Source organism: Aulostomus chinensis, chromosome 22 (genome assembly GCF_037954235.1).
Source record: "Aulostomus chinensis isolate RoL2024-O1b breed Wild chromosome 22, RoL_Achi_v1.0, whole genome shotgun sequence".
NCBI lineage: Eukaryota > Metazoa > Chordata > Actinopteri > Syngnathiformes > Aulostomidae > Aulostomus > Aulostomus chinensis.
This window is the reverse complement of record NC_141341.1, coordinates 23,433,023-23,457,035: the sequence shown is the minus strand read 5'-3', so window position 1 is coordinate 23,457,035 and position 24,013 is coordinate 23,433,023. Positions and strand designations below refer to the sequence as shown.

Here is a 24,013-nt window from a genome sequence, read left to right as displayed (position 1 = left end):
TATATATATATATATATATATATATACATATACACACACACACACGTGTGTGTGTGTGTATGTGTGTGACTTCCGGTAATACTCCCATATTTTCAGAGAGTTTTATACAACTTTTGCTCTAAGCTCTGCAAATAATCTCTCTTTTCACAGAAGTGTTGCCTGTAGAAGAAATTTTAAATCAACTCACAATTGAGTTACAGGTAAGTGTTCTGCATAAATGAGCTTCCACATGAGTTTCATTTAAACTTCTTAAAGCTGTTGGAGGACTAACTTCCATGGTGGATACAAAGCTGCACTACTTAGATTTTGTAGTAACACTAAACAGCAAGTTTACGTTGTTAAAGGTTAGTAATGTTTCGTTATATACAAGAGTGCTGATAAAGCATTACTTAAGCATACTCTTGGTGACCTTTATTTTGTTGGAATATTATGAAGTGGGAAACATATCCCATTCGTGGAGTTAACATGAATACAGTAAAAAATAACTAGACGCATTTAACTGTTAACTCATGGTTCACAGAGCACTAACCATTATTAATTCAATTTCATGATATAGTTGTAGTTATATATAGTTATAGTTTAGATGAGAAAAGCAAAGATGTTTGTGGCTTGAAAATCTTACATAAAAAACAAACGTTTATATGGTCATTGTGGTTAATGACTGCTCATTCCTTTGGCTATGGTTTTCACAACGTGACATTACATTTGGGATCAGACGATGCCTATGATCAGAAGAAAAAATTTGATTGTATGTTGATCATGATTAGTATTGTTTTAGGGGACTTGAAGTCTTGAAGTGTTTCAAGTTGTGAAGATCATCCACACATGAATTTAGTCCTTGATGTAGGGTCATTTGTTGAGGGGAGTAGGCTGTAGCATAGGTAGATTGAGTTTGAAATGAGTTTCTACAATATTTTCAAGGTATGTATATCAGGCAGTTTCCAGACACTACATTGTTGGTAGGTAAAGATATGTCCGTTCAAAAAATCCGGATGCCTCACATGTATTTTGGTAGGTTTTCAATAGTTGATGCTTCTGCTTTGATCGTGCAGGAATCTATTTTTCTCTGATACATCTCTGTCTCCATCAGCTGCAGGAGGGCCATGAGAAGGTGGCGGAGCAGATCAGCAGGGATGTGAGCCAGCTCTGCTCACAGCTGGCTGCTCTGTGGAGCCACTTCCTGGAGGCAGCTGTGCTCAACCCCCACATCCTGTCCTATCTGGCCCAGGAGCACCACACACTCCGGGTGAGAGTCGCTCTCAGTCAGGTTTATACAACACTCCAGCGTCATCATCTACCATGATTGTTACATGTAAGACTGACACTGATTATTAAAGATGTTTCTAAAACTAGCGATTTTCCTTCTCAGCACCCATACCAAAATACAAATACAAACCTTTTCAGAACCTGAAAGGAATTTTTTTTTTTTTTTGAATGATATGTTGTGGAAAGAAATCTTGAAGGTTGTACATTGTTGGATAATAATTTTCCTGAATCACACTAAAATATATTTTAGCTTGTTGAAGGACAGTTAAATAAAACACAAAATGAATTTAACCCATATTTTAAGAATGTAAATATATATTTGCCTTGGCATTACGGTACCCTGATGCCCCAATGGGCTGCTGGCATGCTTTTACCCATGTGTGAGTTAGGAATTCAATTAGTTCTTTCTCAGTAATTTCAGTTTGTAATTGGAGCAGGAGAAGGATGGAGACATAGCTCTGTTACCTGAAGACCAGAGTTGTTCCACCTCTTTTATCTGATGTTGTGCTGCCATTCAAGATTAGATTGAGGATGGATCAAAGTGAGTTTCTTTCTATTTTGATTCTGGAAACTCCAGGTCCGGAGGTTTTCAGAGGCATACTTCTTCACGGAGCACACCAAAGACATGTCTCTGACTTTTCAAGAGGAATTGTAAGTATGAAACGTATCCAGAGGACCTGAGGGCAGCAGGAAATGTTTATATTTTCAAAAGCAAACTCAACTTTTTGATCTAGCTTGCATTTTTTTAAATTGATTTGACTTGCTTATTTGAATTGTACTTTTTAGATTGTTTTGTTCTAATTTTAGAATGTATTCACTTGATTCTTTACATTTTGATTCTTTTTAGATTTGGTTTTAATCATTTTGATTAATTAAAGCATTTCCTTTTCATTGTAATAGATTTGATTATTTTTACCTTACCCTTCCACTCCTTTGATTTTTCCTTTCCTATTCATTCTATTTCTTCTTCCCTTTAAGACTAATCTTGTTTTTATTCATTTAACTTTTTAAATTCATTTTAGTATTTCATTCAGTCACATTCTCTCTCTTATTTTTACTTCCATTGTTTCCTCGTTGGAGATAACACTTCCTTTGTTCCTGTTTTTATTAACTTATTTTTTATTTAGCCTGGAAAGTGGAGCGGCAGAGAACAGTGGGGACACTTGTGTTGAATTTTATTTGTATATGAAGAGCAAAACAACTTCTGTCTGATTGATAAAAAAAGAATGGATTCTATGAGTGAAGAGACTTTTTTTTCATCCGTACTACATTAGAATCAACAGACAAGGCCAGATAGCTGCAGAAGTGCGCAACTCTGACTACCTGACCAAGATGCCTCCTTTACCTGTTGAGTGCCTGGACATCGATGGAGACTGGAACAGTCTGCCCATCATTTTTGAGGACAGATATGTAGAGTCTCCTCAAGCAGGTACAGAAAATGTAGATTTAATAGTTTACCGTGTGTGTCCCAAGACTGAAATCTAGTTCTACAACTGTCATGAATTTGTTTTTCCAGAGTGGGTTTCACATGTGCCAATTCTTGCAACCTCTGATGAGCAGACCAACTCCTATCCTGCCTTGACTGCTGCCAATAGAAATCCTGAAAGTGACCAGGGAGCCAGATCACCAGCAATACCTCAGGATCCCTTGGACAGTGATGACTGCATGGACTTGCCCACATATGTCTCACTCATTGCAAAGCAGAGTAAGACCAGTCCTGACCTTAGCAGTTCTCAGAACTTCATTCCTGCCAAGAGAACTGAACCATCAAATCCAGAGAGTTTGGAGGAACTAAAGGAAAACCCAGCCTTTGCGGAGGACAGCTGCAGTTCAGGTCCGGGATACAGTGAAGGCAAATGTTGTGGTGTTGAGCAGAATAATCCCATCATTAACTCTACCAACCGAAGTCATTACTCTCCTGCTCTTCATCTCAGAGAGGCCATCCAACTTTGTGATGCCAAAAAAGATACCAATGCCAGGGCGAATAAAGAAAATGAAGAGGACTCTGATATTGCCATGCCATTAAATCACTTGATGGAGGATGAGAATGAGGATATTCCTCTTATCAGTTTTCCCACTGTCTGTACACATCCAGTAACATCTCCCTTCCCCGGCAATCTTAGAAAAGAGGTGACTCACCGTGGAAGTCTGGTCAGCTCTAAGATCATGAAGCGCTCATCCTCTGTTATTTCAGACTCAGGTATTGAGAGTGAGCCAAGCTCTGTGGCATGGCCCACGGAAGCTGCACTGAGAAGCAAACCTCCTCTAGATTTCTCCAGTGAGCGGGAAATCCTACACCAAATAGTGTGTCTGCACCCAGTTCACCGCAGCTCTTTGGAGGGCATGCAGATGGAGAGCAATGGCAGCATTCCGAGTGGAGGTATTCAAGCTTCGCTAACTTCCATCAGTTCCCTTCCCTATGAGGAGGACCAGCAGCAGAGGCAGGTCAGCAAACTGACCAAGTCAGTGTCAGCACCACAGATAAGTAGCCCGGAAGACAATGAGGAGAGCCACATGCCACTCAACCAGGATGTCAATTCTACAAGCTTACTGCAGCAACAAGATTCTTATTCTTTGATGAGTAAGGTAGAATCAGAGCAGTCTGAATCCTCACTTTTAGACACAACTTCAATGACAAATCTTGGCTATATTCTCAAGGAAAATATGAGCTCTGGTAAGTCAAACCCTTCAGAGTATGTGTCCGAGTCCATGGAAAGCCTTCATGTGAAGGACAGGGCTCTTACTGGCAGCCTTGAAGATAATATGCTCCATGAAACACGCGTCAGCACCTCATTGGAGGAAGTCCATCCTGCTGAGCAGGAAGCAGAGGCGTTCAGTTGTAGAGAGCAACCTTGTGTGCATCAAAGTGCAACAGATGAGGAGAACAGAGATCAGAGCCAAAGTTTCCATGACACTGAGCCTTTGGATCCTGCACAAACTTCTCTGCAACCTGATACTTCAGGAAACTCCTATGATCTCTGCAACAGCACCACAACAACCAACACCCAGCGGCCGAATGACCTTATTAGTTTGACAGCCAATGATGTCACATCATCCATTGACCTCAACGGGCTATCGGCTGGTGAGAAAGGGCCCGTAGACTGTCAGAATAAGTCATCTAAAATCCCCAACTCGGGCCTGGCCTTTATGAACAAGAAGATGGTGGAGGTGGTAAACATGTCAGTGTCCTGTGCACCGACCTGTCTGCCGTTTTCCTCTGCTTTGAGAGACTCTCCATCCATCAGTGGTATGTCAGCTCGCCAAACGACATCTCCTATTACGCATCAACCGCTGGGCTCTTTTGGCATCATATCCTCATCCTCACTTGGTCAACTAAGCATGGATGATGAGACCAATGAACGGATGCTCAAGTGAGTTTTTTGCTGAAATTTTAATCAAAATGACATTTCACACAAAAAGTGTATTTTGCTTTCCAATTACTCACAATTTAAAGTTGTAAGCTTAAAAGGTAATTTTTTCCTGCTCTATTACTACTTTTTAGTATGATGCTAATGGCAGCTGATTAAGCTACAACCTGCAAAACTCCCCAAAAACGTCCACTGTGGACCAGCACAGGCTGGTTGTGCTCATTTGTGCTTGCTCACAGCAGCGCTAAACCGAGAGTGTTAGAATATGTTTTTAGCTCAGTGGATCAGTGAACATACCACTGAATATTATTGTTAAGTTTTGCTTTTGTTAGCTGCTCCATTTGCTTCAAGCTAAATGCATTAAATATTTAGCTAACCAGTGCAACAGGGAGAAAATATCTTTGTGAGCTTAGGACACCCATTTGTGATTATTTGACAAAATATACTTCACGGATCGCTTTGAAAATGTTGTTCAAATTACATATTGTTTTTATACATATATCATCATACAGTCCCGAATTTATGAGTTGTAGAAAAACTAACTTGGACAAATATCATCACCTCACTGTAAACATTTGTGAACAAAGCAGTAATGACACCGGTATGTCACTGTATAAGCAGGACAGCCAGTTAGCAACCTGCTGCACAACACCAAATGAAACTTTGGACTGCACCTTGTTAATATGTCCACCTTATCTACAAGCAAGGACATGCCTTTTGTTGCACTTCAGGTTTCTGAATGAGCTACCAAACACCTGCCAGGGAGAAAGTGCTGATATTAGCAGACTGGATAGAATGAAACAAGGCCTGCTTTCAGCCTGCCACTTGATGCCAGGCCGAGTAGCATGGCTTGTTTGTAAAATACCACGGCTAACAAAACATTGACCGCTATTAGCTTAATACAAACCAACACAAATTTGATTGTGTCTTGTGAACTCAAATATCAGTCAAACACATACACCAACAAATTTCATGGATAGCAAAATTTCATGGATGGGACTGGTGTCTTTCTGACTTGAATGAAGTATTGATTCCAAGGACAACTTTGTTGAGCTGAGATTATAAAACACAAACTACATGAACCAAGGTCAAAAAAGTGTTGAGTTGCTGTGGCAGTGCAGTAGCTTGTTGTTTGTCACACTTTGAAAGCCTAGATCATCAACTCTTAATTGAGGGCACCTCAAAGAGTGGAGACATGCTCGTCTTTACCAGCTGAAAGAACAGGATCAAGAATTGAATTTGGTTTGACTCAACAGCCCAAATGTGTAACCTAGTTGGATGATGGGACTAACAACATTTAATACACTACTGTGAATGCGGCATTTCATTTTTATAAACTTTTCATGAAATTATCGGTTAGACATTAAAGTAGGCACGTGAGGCACGAGGTCAACCTCCTGAAGGGACTTAGGTACTCTTGAAATGCCCAGCCTCAAATCTCCAGCCTGATCAGTCACCACCCCACCAACCCAAAACCAATGACACAGGCTTGTTGTAGTATCCTGTGCAAAACATTGCAGTATGAAAGTATTATAATGTTGTGATTTTTGCAGGGATCTGTTCTGTCTCAAAAAAAGCTTTCTGTGGGATATCATTTGCATGCTGGCATATTTCTGCAGCTCCACAGAATTTAATTTAGAATTAAATTTTGACACACTTAACTTGGTCATATCACAATTTCAATAAAAATGTGATATATTTTTTTTAAACCTCGCAGCAATAGATGTATCAGAAACTAAATGTGGTACCATATTTCATACTAAAACACGTTGTGTAATCGCTCTTGTTTTTTGAAATGCTGTTTGCCGTGTCTCCAGTTTCTACAAAGCCAAAGAGGAACTGTTTAAAGCGCTGAGCTTTCAGGCCAGCTTATACAGCGACCTCGCCCTGCTGGCATCAGATCTGCCCTACTTCCCTCCTGAGGAGGAGGATGAGGAGTTTGATGATGGCATACACCTGGTAGTGTGTGTCCATGGGCTTGATGGTGAGTCCTGTTTCAGTGTGCTGTGGTTCAATCCACATGATATAATAAAAGCAACATAACGGCTTTAAATCCAACACACAAAGAGCTCTGTGCATCCCTCTTCAGAGTGCATGTGTCATTGGCATATTGGGAGTATTCCCTACAAATCTGTAATATTGCATTCCGCTATGTAGTCTGTGAACGCTAGTTTCTTAAAACATATTCAGGGGTTCACTGTGTTAGCACTGTCTGATATTTCCTCACAGGAAACAGTGCAGACCTTCGGCTGGTGAAGACTTTTATTGAGTTGGGCCTACCAGGATCCAGGCTGGACTTTCTCATGTCTGAGAGAAACCAGGTACCTTTCGAGATGACATTGAATGATTGAAGCCATGAACACTACTTTCTCATTATAAAATGCTCTGAAACAATTCACAGAACACTGCTGGCTGTGCTTCTCTTTGCCATTTTTTTCTGCAGACTGACACATTTGCGGATTTTGACACCATGACGGACAGATTGCTGGATGAGATCATTCAGCATATCCAGCTGTACAATCTCACCATCGGCAGGATAAGGTCAGCCATTCAGCTCACACGTCACTCTCATTTTGATTGATAAGTCCAGGCAAGGCAAACAAGCATCACCTTAAGCACAGTAGTCAACACTAAGATAGTACACTTACTCGAATACTGAACTTTAGCTCATTCTTCTCATATATGTGGCTTATTTAATATTTGTTTCTTTTAAAACGTAGGACTTTCCTTCACTAAGACAAATGTACACTTGACTCTACTACTGTTCTGTGAAGGTTGTTACTTGTTTTAAATATGAAACTTTTAGGTTAGCTGATGTAATTTTATTTGTGAATGCAATTGGACACAAGCTGTATTCCTCAAAGGGGAAATCTATTCAAATGTTTCCTGTTTCAATAAGCTTTGTCAAGCATAATAGTTCTACAAGAAAGTCATTCAATACAGTACATTTTTGGACAATTTTGCTTTTGTTGGTTGTCAGTCTCCATGAGCTTCAAGTTAATAATGTGGGACTGGTGTATTCCTACTTCTGGAGTCAGGAAGAAACTATGCGGAGAGGAAGCAACTTTGAGAAATCCAGACACTTAACTGAGCTCTTGAGAGGTTGAAAGCACATTCTGGTTACAGTTCATGCTTCAAATATTTGAAAAGCAAGTACTCCAATACTTTAATTCAAGAAAAAATTGACTGAGCAACTGTGGCTTGTAGTGGAGTAATACATGACCAAGAGAATATTTACTTGGGCTGACATACTGGGCTTGAGTACTCTGCACACCACTTCTTAAGCAGCATTTCCTCCAGTCAGTAGATGGCAGCAGACACTTTGAGTTGGACACATGGACAAGCATGAAGGCCTTAACTTGAGAGAATAACTCGCCATGATAATAAATGGACTGTAGAAGCTCACCATTGATAAGTGGCACAAAATGGAGGAAAGGCTCTTATCATACAGTGCCAATAAGTTCCTGACTTTCACTTGATTGACTGTTCTCCTTAATGCTGCAATGCGTTGCCTGGTTCCAATCAAATTAAGCTATTCATCTTCCTGCTTAATTGCCCTCAATGTGCCAATTTATTTTTGTAAAAGCGTTTCAACTCAATTTTGTTAACTTTCTTCATTGCCGAGTATTCTCTTGAGTGTATGTATCAAAGACAAAAGCAATGGCCTGCCATAACAGCATCTGGTTCATTTCACATCCCCTTCATATTTAGAAGAGAGAGAGCCGACATGGGGGAGAGGGATTTTGGTTTGAGCTGTAATTAAACTAGGTGATAAGCTTAGCTTCATCAATCTATATTTTCTGTTGACGGGAATGAATTCTTATAAGTCCTTCATGTTAGCGTCATTAAGTTGTCATTGCCTTTGAGAACATTCAAACATGTAAGTTAATTACTAGTGTTGTAGCAAAGTAGGCAGCTCTTACTTACTGGATTCTATAATAAGATTTTATGTCGCAGGTCAGTAGCGTTGGAGGTTCTGTTTTTCCAGCTGCCCACTCAAGTTGCAAGTTTATCTTTCTAAAAGTTGTTTTCTTTGGCCAAAAGCTTCATAGGCCACTCTCTAGGGAACATCATCATCCGCTCAGTGCTGACAAGGCCTCGCTTCCGCTGCTATTTGCCCAAACTGCACACTTTCTTATCGCTGTCGGGCCCACACTTGGGAACGCTGTACAACAACAGCACGCTGGTCAGCACAGGTGAGGCTACCACTCAGCTCTGGTTTAAATGTATGCTGCAGTGCTTATGTGCTGCTCAGCTCCTCTTGTCTAAGAATATCATCCATACTGCTCAGCCTCTGTGCTTGGTTTGCAAAAAGAAGTCTGCCTTAGTGTGTGTGTGTGTGTGTGTGTGTTTGCGCGTGCATGTGCATCCGTGTGCGTGTGTCTGCAAAGGTCTATGGTTAATGCAGAAGCTGAAGAAATCCGGATCCCTACTGCAACTCACCTTCAGAGACCACGTGGATCCACGCAAAACCTTCCTCTATCTCCTGAGTCAGAAACCTGGTACAGTACTGTATGAAAGTAAACAAATGTGAAACAAACACTATATTGACTGCCTCTCTTTACATACCATTACTTGAAAGATGAGTCTTTTCAAATATTCATGAAAATGTCATCTTGTCTGTTTTGTCAAATTTCTGTGTAAGCTCGCTAACAGTCAAACCCCTGCCAGCGAGTGAGAGAGGCCTCCCCACTGTGTGAGTGGAACAAAGCAGTCGTTTGTCACACAGGCTTGCAGAAGATAAGCCTGAAAATGCTTTTTTTTCCACTCCAGAGCTGTGGCAGCCTGACAAAATGATCCAAACCCTGTCATTGGAAACCCACCAGTGTACTCTCTTAAAAGCACACTGACAGAAAAAACACAGTTTTATTGTATCAAGTCTGTCTTTGTACTTTGTGATTGTACTTTGCATTTTACAACCAATTCACTCCTTTTGTCAGTCTTCATCTGTCACGACCGCACACACACACACATTCACACACACACACTCACACGCACACACAGACACACACATACGAGATGCAGCTGAATTTACCTCTTAGTTTTCTTACCTTTCAGGGCTCCAGTTCTTCAAGAACGTGGTGTTGGTAGCATCTCCACAGGACCGATACGTTCCTTTCCACTCGGCCAGAATTGAGATGTGCAAAACTGCTCTCAAAGACAGAACCACAGGTCAGGTCTCGTAAAGCCATTCTGGATTCTGTTCACTGTATTTTTGAGGTGACTTTTAAAATATAAATAAATATATTTTAGTATTCTGAAATATGAATGCACCAATCCTACCAGGATACAGACACTATTGTTGTTTTATTCAATTCACTGTGTGTGTGTGTGTGTGTGTGTGTGTGTGTGTGTGTCTGTGTACAACCAGTCATATGCAATTTGTGAATGACAATACACTAACGTGATATAATATGATATAATTATTATATAATTACAAATTCCGTCATTTTAATACACAGGATTGTGACTTTTTTTGGTTTGTTTAGTCTTGTTATTTGTACATAGTTCTATTCTAAGGGTAGGACACGCTCCAATTTGCTTTGAAAAATTCTTGATTTTTAAGGCTGTCTTTTGTTTCATCTGTGACTCATATAAACAAAAAAAAATCTTCAAAAACAGTCCAGTGAAGTAGTTGAGATCATATTTCAGAATAATATTGTTTAGAATTGAGTCAGACCCTCTGCTCTTTATGTTAAGTCATATTATAACTCTGTTAATTGTCAACTGCCAAATACACACACACACACACACACACATATATATATTTCAACTCAGCACTCTTGGTGCTGGCATCACGCTGCTTGCTGCTGCCAAGGTGTCTGAAGCCCTGCGCAGCCAGCTGTTTTGAAAATGAATGACTGTTGGCTGCTTTTGCTGCTCATGAATCTTACAGTGTACTGGAATGCACCACAAAACTTCCTAACTGCAGGAACACTACATCATTAACAGTCCTTAAATAATGTAGCCCTAGATGTTGCTGTTATAACACCTCCTAAAGAAGCAGTGGATAGTTTTACTGAGGATTGCAAAGCATCACTTAACACGTTTTGTCTAACTCTGCATTTGATTACAAGGGCAACTAATAATGAACATATTTTTCATGTATTACAGGCCCTGTATACACTGAGATGATCAACAACCTCCTGCAGCCACTGGTTGAAGCTAAGGAGTGCCAGCTAATCCGTCAGAATGTTTTCCACGCTCTGCCCAACACCGCCAACACCCTGATTGGCCGCGCTGCCCACATCGCTGTCTTGGACTCTGAGCTTTTCCTGGAGAAGTTCTTCTTGGTGGCTGGGCTCAACTACTTCAAGTAAAGGTGCTTGAATTGGATTGCTTGTTGCTGATGGGAGCTCATATGTAGAAAAAGGCCCTTTCTGTGACTATGTACAGTATATGTAATGTATATAAACCCAGATATTTAAGAGGCAAGACCCACATATTCAGTTTGTTAGGATTGTTCGCACCCGCTTTTAAAAAGATCAGTGTCATGTGACTGTTTAAACTGCTAACTCAGAACTCTGAGTTTGACTTGTAGCCATGCAAAACAAAACATCTGACATCTATTAGAATGTAGATGTTTTGTTGGCCTTATGAATAACCTCTCAGCCAGAACACTAACAGATGCTAATTGTGGTGTAAAGCATTTAACTTCTCTCCCTTTAGAGTTGGTGTAGAGCCATCAGTATCTATGGTTCATTGAATTCTTTGAGGGATACAACAATGATAGTCCTGAACACTCTCGTAGGATCGAGGCAATAGATGCGCAGAATTTATCCCCTTGATTGTATATTAAGTATTTTGTTGTACAAAACATAGCAGTTTCTTTATACGAAAACAAATATATTGTTTAAAATTATTTATTTTTTATCTGCTTATGTATCTGCAGTGTAACTAGTCAATCTAAATGTGTAAATCGTGTGTAGTTATCATATCCTATAAAATAAAATAAGTGTTTCTAAAGTATGCTGGCTGAAGTGTTACCCCATGTAGCCTAAATTCAGAATAGATCCATATGTTTCTGTAAATCTGTTCACCAAAGTCATTAACCCTGAACAGTTGGGCTACAGCTTGAATTACATGACAATATTTTTGTTACCAAATGGCATTGTTAGGCTCAATTCTTGATTGTTTCTACTGTTTCATTGAATGTTTCATTAGCTAACTTACATGAAGTATCCCTTCACTAAGTCCACCTTTTTATAATAATTCAGTATTTTACAATTATGGATTTTTTCTTAACACAATTATTAACTTCTCATTGTCCAGATCATCCATGTTTCTGCCTGTGTGAAATGATGGCAGAAGTAAATATATTTTAGCTCCAGGCACATACCGCTCGGTTGCAACCACTTGGTCAGATGATCCTCTTCAGACTTTGGGTCAACGTGTCTTTAGTGCAGAGAAGCTGACAGCAGCAGCTTATCCAGTGGCTGATGCTAATTATTGTACAGCTGTGGATGAGGTCGGCAGAGGAACATGTAATTTATCCACCAATATAATAATGCCCTACGAAAAAAAACGAAATCCATCCCAGCTGACTGACTTCAGGGGAGAGGTGGGGTGCACCCTGACACCCTGGATGGGTTGCCAGTGTGTCACTGCAGATCTACAGTGTATAACTGAAAACGTTTTAGTCACACTGAAGCGTGATGTGAATTTTTTTTATTTTATTTTCCAGCACACTGGTGCTGTCCATTAAATGTTTACATTTTGACATTTAGAGAATTCTTATTCTCGACATCTCCTAACCAGTGCTGTGTGTGTAGTCATGTCCTTACACTGAGCTATGTTTAACCTTTGCACTGGTTTGCTGGCAAGTGCACTTTATTGACAACCTTGAATCAGCCTCCACCAGCTTCAAAAAAATCCATTTTTTTCTCCTCGCGTCTGTGTTTAAACATACACTGCTTCCTCAGATCTGAAGGTCACATCCTGCTACTCATTGCAAACACTGACCTCAGCTGTCTGTCTTAGCCATTCAAGCATTGTATCGCCTACAAGTGCGCGGTCTCGGAGTACAAACGATGACAGTGCAGAGTGCTCTCTGGAAGCTCTCGCTGTGGCAACACTCAGTAAGAGTGTCAAAGTGATTGACTCTAATCAAATGGGCTCTTTGAGGACAAAGATTGTTCTTAAAAGGCCACTACACAAAGCTATGTAAGCAATCTGTTAGAGCTGCCATACACATCACAACCCCCCCAGCACACACACACGCATGCAAAGATATATTGATATGGATTAGGTTTATGTTTGCTTTTCCTCCGCAAGTGTGAGCATGTGTATTGATATGGAGCACGGCCTCTTGAAGGTCAAATGCAGGTTTGGCATTGTTTCCCAAGATGGACAGCTGTCCAACAACAGTGTGAAACATCACACTCCACTTTTGTAGAATGAGGTGTTTGTATGTTTATTTGCTTGCAGTTTATTACTTCATATGTTTTACATGTGTCTCTACATTTCTGCTACTGTCATAACAGAGAATGAACTTAACAATCATTGAATATTCCAATAGATCCTTGCAAGTGGTTTCAAAACTAGCTGATTTTTGTATTTGATTGCCCTTTACCAAGAGTCCTGTTCTCATGTGTGTGTGTGTGTGTGTGTGTGTGTATATATATATATACATATATATGTATATGTGTGTGCATGTGTGTGTGTGTATGTGTGTGTGTTTGAGAGAGAGAGAGAGAAAGAGAGAGAGTTAGTGAGAGAGTGTGAGTGGATAAGGATAAAGACTGGCAATGTGTTTCAGGGGCCCTCAGCAGGTTTCATGTGTGTGACAGGAGATGTTTATGTTTATTGTTGGCTCTTAGCTGTGTTTAAAAGAATGTAGTAAATTTCTGATTTCACTGTGAGGAACATGAATCTATTTCAGTCTTTTGTTATTTTGCTAAATATAAATATATAAAATGTAAAGTACTACTTGATCTGTGCCAATACTAATCGACAGATATGATGTTATAATAAAATCCTTTTAATAACATTTTTTTCTTTTGCATTGTCTTTTGTGTGTGTCTTATTTTAAACATGATCAAGGGAAAAGAGTTCGGTCATGTTCATGTTCTGGCAACTGGTTTTCAACCGAGCCACAAAGTCTTTCACATTCGGCGGACTCCCCACTTCGATCATTGAGTTCCCTGATTCCTGGTTATTGACACCTCAAGGAACATTCTAGATGTTATATCATGGTCACTTGTTGAAGAAGAAAAGTAAAGAGCTCATTTACATTTTCATATGTTTTACAATCAAAATTCAAAAACTTACAGAAGCCAATACTTTGTCTTCACAGCAATACCTGACTGATTGACTAACACCTTGAAAATGAATTACCACTTCATGAGGATCTTGAATAAAACTGTCATCAAATTTAGTTATTATTAAAGTAGTATTGTTAATCTCTATTCCCATAGATTAGTGGTTCTCAAACTTTTTCTGTCATTCCCCCCTTTGGAGGAAGAAACATTTTCACCCCCCCCCCCCCCACGCCAAATTTTTTGACAAAATAGGCCATGTTTAACTTAATTGACCTATTAAAAATGACCAACATTCCTTTAGTTTTTCAAATCTAGAAAAAATGAAATAAAATGTGTTTCATCCCTGTCAAATATCTCTCCATTTTAAAAACAGACCTGACAACAGTTGCTATGAAAGAGGTTTAAAGCGCGCTTTGGCTCCGCCGCGAAAAAAATTCCGACGTCCAAACATTAGTTCCCTCCCTCACCGGGGGGAAAAGGGGAGGGGGGGAACTAATGTTTGGACGTCGGAATTATTTTCGCGGCGGAACCATAAACAAAGCGAAAGGTGAGGGGAAACTAATGTTTGGACGTCGGAATTTTTTTCGCGGTGGAACCATAAACAAAGCGAAAGGTGAGGGGGGAAATAATGTTTGGACGTCGGGTGACTCGCGCCCCCCCTGGGACGCCTCCGCGACCCCCCGGGGGTGCTCGCCACACACTTTGAGAAACGCTGCCATAAATACAAGTTGGAATCTTGCATAGTCAGTTTGCAAAGCTGCGGCTCAGCTATGAGCAACCACCAGCAACCAGCAACATTTTCAAAGGTAATAACAGTGAACAGTAGACAAACAACAAATGAAAATTGAAATTAAAATATCTACAGTGTCTTGAAATTGATCTACAAATCAATGTCTAGATTTTAGAAGTCAGTGTGGGAGCTGATTAGTGACTGGGATATGATACAAACATGTATTATGAGAAGACTTTTCTCAGTGTGTGTTTCATTTTGATTGTCAAGCAACTTTTAACAATGGATGTGTGGCAAAGAAGGAAAAGGTGTGTTTTCATCATCTGGTTTGCGCAACTGAAATAGGCTACCTAATGCCACCAGAAGGTGTCGTTAGCTGCAGGCAATGTTATGCAGAAGAAGAAGAGTCATCTATCAGTGAGAAGTGGGGACAGGTCTTGAGGAATTACTTTTGGCTGGACACAGTTTAATTGTACCAACTAGGATGTGACATGTTGGTTGGAATGGTGGACATAGCTGGTCAGTCATATTTGTTAAAGTTTTGCTACATCAGACCTTGTTCATTTACTTGATTAATAAAAAGCAACAAAGTGAGCCTGACGAGTGCATAAAACTTAGTTAAATTTGGGGGGATTTTTTTTTTTTAATGTTGTTGTTTTAATCAATTTTCTCTGATACAACACTTCAAAATACGTCAACAAAAACCCAACTACTGAATTTTTTTGATTCCTAGATCCTTCTTCTTTGGTGTTCATATATCAAGAATTAATGAGCAGCCAGCAGCAGTCAGATTTGCACATCCACCAAGACCAGTCACCAGTGCTGATCTTGTAGTCATGAGGAATATTTGTTGTGGCTCATAAAATTAGGTTTGGGATACCAGTGCAACAAATGGCTCAGAAGAACAACATCAGACTTGGCATCTATTAATTGAGAGTTTATGCTATTTTAAAGGGATTTATTGATGATATGAGTATGACATTGTCCTACCCTGATAGTAGCATTAAATGATAGTAATTATTATTAGGATTTCTGTGGCTCAAAAAAACTCACTGGTGTAACTCTTATTTATGCCCCAAACTGCCAGTGTAGCATCGATCCGTTCTGCCAAGATACTTTATGTACTGTAATTACCCAAACTTTATCAGCTCCATCATATCAGAACCTGGCTGTGTGTTACTGGGTTTGCACAGACCAATAGAGACCCACTGCCTGCAGGCCAATATATTAGTGCCCCTGCTGTCAGAGACCCCAAGCCATGCTGGTGCTTGCTGCAGATATGTGGCTGCCGTGTCCACTGAGGCAGATTTGTCATGCCCTTTAACTTCTATCTGTATTTATTCTATTATCATGCCCTGTGTAGACAACAGCGACCAGCTATTTGTACTGTCCGCCGGAGACATGCGCAGTAAACGAATCATAGCAGCATTCCCCCAGTGGGCGTTATTTCAACTGCATCAATTTATGACTTCCAGGTTTGGGATAACCCAGAGCTATAAATCAAGGCAGCAACAATCCATACTCAATTTGATGTCAGGGTGTTCTTTCTCATTCCACCATCTATTTGTCACTGCATGTTGAACTCATGATCCAACTGAGGCTAGTTGGACTCCCTCTACTTGCTTTTTTCTCCTCTTTTCTTCTCTCCTTGAAATCAATAGTGCTCATTTTTTTCCCATGCCGAAGACACCATTCCAGACACCACTCTGCTGCAGAAAACTGATGAGGGGAACACGCTCGCAGATAGTAATGCTTTTCATTTGCGCCAAGTTAACAGTAATTGGTTGGTCACAATCACTTATCATCAAATGCAACAAAATCACAGCAAATAAAAGCCACGCTCTTGTTTACAGCTCAGCTCTCACACAAACACATCCCCTCAGAGAGCCATCATATTCTGCACGTGTCGCTCCTCCTTGGCCATAAAGTGGAGTGAAAATGATTTTGTCATTAAATCTATCACATGTAGTTGATTGAAGTGGTGTTCATTCTATTGTTTGCCTTGTGAAGGGGGAAACCATTAGTCCCAGAGTGATACTTCGGGCAGGCGTCATCAATAAGCAGGCTGCCTGTGGGAGTAATTATTGCTGCATGAAACTGTCAATGCTGGAAGGTAATAAGATCTCATATGGTCTCATTATCTGTCATGACACTGATGAGAAGGATTTCACACCTAAATATCAGCAAGATAAAGTAATGCTGCAGAACGGAGCTTGCAGTGCTGCTTTGAATTATTTTGTACTTTTTTTTTTTTAAATATGCAAGCCTAACAGACGCTTTAAGGGAACCAAATCACCACTCATCTTCTTGCATAATTAAGTGAGTGCATTTTGTTGGGAGGGTTATTCTTTGAAAGCGTCACCTTGTGTATTATGTGTATTATTGGAAAGATCCCAAGAGAGTGATGGGAAAATTATATTGTATTTACAGCACCATAACGCAAAGTGACCATAATCCATAATGGGAGATGAGATAGTTTAAAGCAATATTTCATCCACATAAAGTGTGTTTTGCATTTCAGGAATTCACAAAAGCCCCACCCATGCTTCTGCAGAATACGTAAAGTGCTGGCTCTGTCTATTGAACTTGAAACCAGTTACCTCTAACAACAACAAAAATGTCCAAAAACGTCCGCTTACAAACTCTGTAGTGTATCATTATCCGGTGTGGCACTCAATCATGACAGCATCAACCACAACGAGCCAGATTATTCCCTTAAACCTAATTTATGGTAGCACCGAACCTGAGGGATTACAGTTGATAAGCAAATCAAAGAGTTTGTGGATTACTGAAAGTTAGTAGGCAGAGATTTTTAGTCAGGTTTGTGGTCGTAAGTATATAAAATTCGTCTTTAGCTTCAACCTAAATATACATGGTTGGCTCTTTCTGCATTCTGGAGTCACACTGAAGTAATACAGGAGGGGCAAATATCATCTTTGTGAGCTTAAGACATATTTGAGTACTCGAAACTCTTTGGGTGAAATACTGCTTTAAAGTCACTTTCTTTCTTATTTTTCGCTCTCATCATAGGGACGTCAAGCAAAGTTTCCTGTTTTGCAACTCAAAATGTGAACATGCTGTCACCGTTTCAGATTTTGATGCTGTCAGGAAGGTTTAAAGAGCTGCTTTGTGTTTATTATGGAGGTGGTGGTGGGTGGGAGTGTTGTGCTGGAGAGCATTATAATCAAAGTTGTTTCTAACATCCTGTTCCCCTCATGTATGTAGGGTTGGCCAAAAAAACACCTCTCAGTATAATCTTTTCCAATTCAACAGTACACAACATTCAGTTAGGTAGTTCATTTAATTATATTTATATATTACCATATTCAATTATGGAAAAAATAGTTTGTATTTTTTCTGTCTCTCTTCTTTAATTGCAGTTCTACGGTTAGTTTATAGGTTTTGAGCAATAATATTTTGATTGAAGAGTTTTTTTGTTTCTTTTTCCTTTGTAAATCCTTTGGATGTGGTTCTCGTTTTAGCCTATCCAGGCTGGGTTTTTTGTTTTTTTACCACAGCTTCACATGAACTTGTATATTTCCTTTATGTTGTTTTTTTGGTGTGTTTTCTCAGCCTGATCACACTTATCCAGGGCAAACGAGAGCATTTTTTGGATACTTGTTCACCACAAGATATTGTAAAATTGATTAAATTGACCAACATGTCTAAAATGATCACTTTCCCCATCAACGATCTCCTGACAAGTCTATATTCACACAGAATTCACATTTGTTTTTGTCATCAACCCTTGAGCTTCTTGAGTTACTAAATACTACACTTTCTTGATAAAACTTTGCTACATGTGTCTTTCTGCTGTCTGGCTTTTTTTAAAGTTTTGTGGCAAGAATTGTAATTAAAAAGAAATTTAAAGCCTCTTGATCTTGATGTCTAAAATGATTAGAATCAAATTTCCCTCCAGCTTCTACTTAAAAAAAAAAATAATTCTGCTGAGACTGAACTCATGTGTACTCCATCGGTGTTCTGTCTTCATCAAGACGTCTATCCTAGCAGTTTTCTCTGAGATGTACAAGTTTAGAAGGCATTCTAATTGCCAGAGAAAATGTCAGCAAAGTCAAGAAAGGTCTTGTCTTCTATCAATCATTTTGACTTGGTACTTCTAATTAATTAATAACAGACTCACCTTTGTGAATGAGTACCGATTCCATCTCTTTCCAGACTGTTGTCATGACTTTGTCCAGTAGATGGTGCTATTACTCTCTGTTCTCAACAGTTCATACAGTTGTCAAAAGGTTGTGCAATGAGGCCATTCTATCCGAAATATTGGTGTTCCAGCAATATGAAACGACAAAAAGTACACACAAAATGTATTTTGCGTTAGTCTCAGCTTTAGATTTTGTAGTGTGTGTGTGCGTGTGTGTGTGTGTGTGTGTGTGTGTGTGTGTGTGTGTGTGTGTGTGTGTGTGTGTGTTGAGGTATCACTATCTGCCACCAGGGAGCTGATGAAAGCTTGTAGGTCATGAACTCTAATGAGCAGAGCGGAGTAGTATGATATACTTCTGTACAGTGCAGAGTTATGGACAATGCTATTGATCTATTTACTGCAGCGTCTGCAGTGGTGATGAAGTGTCATGAAGCATCCACTTCTCTGCAGCAAGCATTTAGAGAAGAAGGACAGACGTGTGATTGACAAAGATGAGTATGAACGGCTGAGAACCCTAAATACCCGTTGATTGTAACTGCTGGGAACCCAGTCAGATGGAGAACGTTGCGGTGAACTGAACTTTTTATTTCACCTTTCCTCAAGGAGAGCAACCCTTTTCTGATGCTGGATAAAAGCAACTCAACTTCCTAAAATGATTCTGACAATACCCACCAATTTCACACCCACGCGAACACACCCAAACCCCCCGCCCCCCCACCCACACACACACACACACACACACACACACACACACACACACACACACACACACCATATCATTTCTCAGTCAGGGTGGGCTGTAACTAGAGGTCAGTCTGAAGCCAGATATATTTGTGGAGGATGGGGCTGCAGAGGAAGGGTGAGGGAACAATATCCTACACACAGGGATGAGCAACGCTCTGTTGAACAAGGCAGGCTTGCTTGCATGGGAAATATTTATTAATTTTAATGTTAATTTCTCATATTTTTCAATATTTGTCATTTTTTAATGGTGGTTAAAGGTAAGTGGCCACATTTTCAAACACCAGCACAGGGACCATTAAATGTCTCACAGTATGCACATATATACAGGGTTTTTGTCAGGATGGGTGACAATTATTGCAGCACCTATCAAGCGTCCCTTTCAAAACTGGGAAATGTGACAGAAAATAGCTGAAATGACCACAACCTCTTCACGCTGGTGACATGGCAGTGGCAAATGATACGGTGGCATCATGGGAACAATGCCAGTGTAGAATGGTTCAGCACGACAGTGAGAGCATTATAATATAAAAATGAATACAAAAATCATTCGATTGTTCCCACATATTTTTTATGCCTGCCCCACTCCATGTATATATTTAGATTTCATGATTGAATTTAATCGACATGAAATTTAGAGGAATACAATAACTTTTTAAAATGACCTCCTTAGCAAATAAAGTATTATTTATTGACCAAAGTATAGTTATTTTCTATATTTCTACTAAAGAGATACTTTAATTATGGAACTATATCACCTTTAAATACATAGATAAATAATATTTTTTTTTAAATGTAAAATTGCAAGAAAAATGTATGGCTGAAGTTGTTACTGTTGTTTTCACAAAAAGTCTGGGTGGATCCAGGCACCCTTGGGCTGGAGTGGTGGTTGGTACCAACAAACCTTGCAATGAGAGGTGTGTCTCCGGGGCTTGTTTATAACACTGCGTTTCACAACATCACCCTAACCAACAAATTTCTCGACTTAAATCAAATGCTTTTGCTCCCAAGCTGACCAGACTTAAAAATAAACTCAAATATGTCTTTGAGATTATGTTGTTCAAAATCATAGATGCTCTGACTGTGGCACTTTTGTTATCAGGCTTTTTTTTTTTTTTTTTTTGGCATATCAAAAAGAAAAAAAGTAGCCGCCCTCTTTGTTGATATAGTTTTGAAGCCACATATACGATCATTGAGTAAAAACAGTTGTCTTCTCAAGATACCATAACTATTTCCGGTAGAATTTGGCACCTTCCAGTTTTCATCTTGTGTGTTTTTTCCATATTTGAGGCGATGGCAGCCTAGTTTATGGATGTACTTTTACCTCTCCTCCAGTGGCAGGTACAATTGTATCACCTTTATCATGTATGTAGTGTGTTGCTTTTTAAAAGGTACAATACAGTACAGTCAACATGGCCTTACCCAGTGAGGCTCCCTGCTTGGCTAAAGATGCTGTTATTAGTACAAGTTCTTCCAGGCATCATCTGTGACCTGGTTTGGTTGATGAGTTTGATGAGTATTAAAACTAGAAAGACCGGAAGATGTAGGTTTAACATTTTCTGACATGACTGGACTGAAGAAGAATGCACATATGTGTCACAAGGCTTACAAATGCTGAGAATGTGGACATGAATTGTTGGGGAAGCATTGAGGATGGTTAATCAGTGTCTTACCAAAAACTGCCGGATGGAGAAGATAAAGCAGATCTGGCACGGGGGTTTTAAAATATGAAGTAATCCCCTGTAATCCTAAAAGATCCCAGCATGCAAAGAAATGGTAATCCCATGTAATGACAGATGATCCTTACAAAGATCCACTTTCTCTCATGCAAAGGAGAGGCTGTGAGAGAAAGGTGAATGGAGATACACTGCGCTGGAAAAGTAGCCATGTGGGCTTTCTGCCTGGCCTGTCAGGTACGTCCTCATGACTTTCACCCTGAAACCAAATGTGCTGCATTGGCAAAATCACAAACATGCTGGAGTAGAGATATTTTGTCTTGATAAATTCTGAATCCGTTTCATTTGTAACGACAGATTAACCTCGATCCTGCTTTTCTTGGTATTATCCACTCACTGATAAGTGCATATGGTATGCTTTTCTGAAATACATCCAAATCCAACATCACGCTTTCATGTTGCTTACCACCCCCTGTAAGGATCAGCCTCCTGATCTAGAGCACAGCTGGGACTCTTGGGAAACAACTATGCTGTCTTCAGATGTGTGTGATCGTCCTCTGAACACATCACAATGCCTCTGAGGCAGAATCAGATGCTTTGACAGACAACATTTGTCTTCCAGTAACATCCTTGTTTACTTCTCTCTCCCACTGCATTGTGAACCACTTTCTTGTTGGGAGTGTGAAAGACGCAGAGTCATATGTTTCTTTATTCACCTCACCCTGAGCCCAAGCCCTTTAGGCTAGCCTCAGGCTCCAGAAACTGCTGGAGACCCACAGGTGGAATCGAAAAATAAAGTGAAGAAGAATGAATATTACATAACAATATACAGAAAGCAATTCATGCTTACGTCTTCTTTTCTTTTTAGGTGATACTCTGTTGCAGAGAGAATTGACCTTCATAGCACGTCAACAACTGTAACATGTCTGCTTCTTTTTTTTATTGTATACATAAAAGATAACTGTAGGTTGAGAGAGTCAACGGATCTATGGATTTCTAGAGGCTTTACTTGTTGGTGTATACTAGTTTGTTCTTCACGCAGCTTTCGATTTCTGACTCTCATCAAAGAAGGAACTTTACTTGACATCTGGCGTTTTGAATAAAATGATATGTCTGCAACGTCTCAGTCAAAGTGTGAGAGTAGCAGTGCATGCAGGTGTGCATTTAAAAAAGTTTTTTTTTTCTTTGATGGCTAAAACAAGGTACCGGTAAATTTAACACCTTATCGAAATGAAAAACAGTTTATCATTACTGCACAATTCTATAGGACCCTGCTTCAACTCTGCACAAAAGGTTCCTTTTCAACTTCAATAAATGCGGCTATCTTGGTCAATTTCCCTGGATCGTTGCTTTATATTAATAGGATTCATCTTCCCAATAAGACAAACAGTAGTTTGAGACAAACTGACCAAATGATCCAGGGAACTTCATCATTGTGGTTAAATCCAAATAATTCGGTGACCTACTGTATTCGATGATTTGCCGACCTGGTGCTGCTGTTTGTGAGGGGCTGTCGGGAAATAATGGAGTACCTAATGTTTAACTACAGTAAAGACCACTAGTTATTAACTCAAACCTCAGCAGACATCACCTCATCTCACTTTTAATGGCCTGGATGCTAATTTGCTTTGCGAGCCCCATGTGATCCTCTCAAAGTATTGAACCTTTTCAATCCATTTTGGTTTTTGGTGAAGTTTAGTGTCACTAGATTCATTTTCATCACATATATTTCCAGAGCATGGGCACCAGAAGTATGCTCCCATTAAGCCTCTGCTAACTTGAATATGAATAAAACATTATCATCAGGCTACATATCTACTGATTTTGCTTTTTTTTTTATCAGCGTTCATGAATATTTTCATTAAGTTTTATTTAATTTTCCATGGCTGTGAGCTAATTTTTCATGACCACACATTCTCTAATCATCTGTGTACACATGAAAAAATAAAAACAAAACCTGCGTCAGAATTTGCCATGGTATATTCAGTGACAATTTACAACAACCCATTATACCCAATATCAAAGTCATTACTGTAAATTTAGGCATTTAAGCAGTATTCTCAGTCGATCTTAAATGTACGTGTCCTTTAATTTACGAGCAATTCAGACCATTTCTTTGGAAAATAATTTTCTATCTCCTTAAACATGTTTAGTCTTGGAAATATCATATTTCATGACATACACCTAACTTTCCTGATCACATGAACCCTGAAGAGTAACATAGAAGGCTGTTTTAAAGGTCTCCACCCTATGATTTTAGACAATGTGCCTTTTAGAATTAAATCATGGGACAAATTTAGAAAATGTAAAGGAAATGGAAAGAAATTGCCTTGAAAAAAGGCACTTATCTAGGCCAAATGGGTGAGGCCTGGGGTCAATATGCGCCAACTAAAGTGATACCTCTACAGAACAGGGAAAAGCAAAGCTTTAAGAAGGACAGGGTGCACAGCATTGTACAGCAGGTTATGTGTCGCTCTATTTCTGGCCAGGGTACAGTGATTTGTCACTTAGATGTGACCAAGCGACCAGGATCTGCTGCAGAAGGTCACTCTTCTGTCATCCAGGTCCTAGTTCTCCAAAGAAGGTTGTCTCTTGGTCTCTAACCCATAGGGATTTTTCAGTTCTTCAGTCTCAGTGAAGTTGTTATTGACTCAAACTTTCTCAGATTCGTATTTTTTCACACATTTTTTTTTTAAGACGAAAACAAAGACTGGACACGATACCTTTGTTGTTTGTTTACTCTGCGCGCGCGCACACACACACACACACACACACACACACACAAAGAGGGTGAATTCTTTGATGACTGG

General features: G+C 39.6%; 1 protein-coding gene across 3 annotated transcripts in view; it reads left to right on the top strand.

Annotated features, from left to right (window-relative positions):
• fam135b (family with sequence similarity 135 member B) overlaps positions 1–13,605 on the top strand; it is a 57,435-nt gene extending 43,830 nt beyond the window's left edge. For 2 of the 3 annotated variants that reach the window (XM_086192727.1, XM_086192729.1), the window contains 11 exons: positions 151–200; positions 1,091–1,246; positions 1,844–1,917; positions 2,541–2,695; positions 2,783–4,637; positions 6,452–6,618; positions 6,864–6,955; positions 7,078–7,175; positions 8,679–9,136; positions 9,693–9,806; positions 10,749–13,605. In XM_086192727.1, coding sequence (XP_086048853.1) covers positions 151–200; positions 1,091–1,246; positions 1,844–1,917; positions 2,541–2,695; positions 2,783–4,637; positions 6,452–6,618; positions 6,864–6,955; positions 7,078–7,175; positions 8,679–9,136; positions 9,693–9,806; positions 10,749–10,954 — 3,425 coding nt within the window. In that variant the 3' untranslated portion in view covers positions 10,955–13,605. The remainder of the gene's footprint in view (positions 1–150; positions 201–1,090; positions 1,247–1,843; positions 1,918–2,540; positions 2,696–2,782; positions 4,638–6,451; positions 6,619–6,863; positions 6,956–7,077; positions 7,176–8,678; positions 9,137–9,692; positions 9,807–10,748) is intronic. The other variant, XM_086192728.1, reaches the window with a different exon arrangement.
• Positions 13,606–24,013: the final 10,408 nt, after the last annotated feature.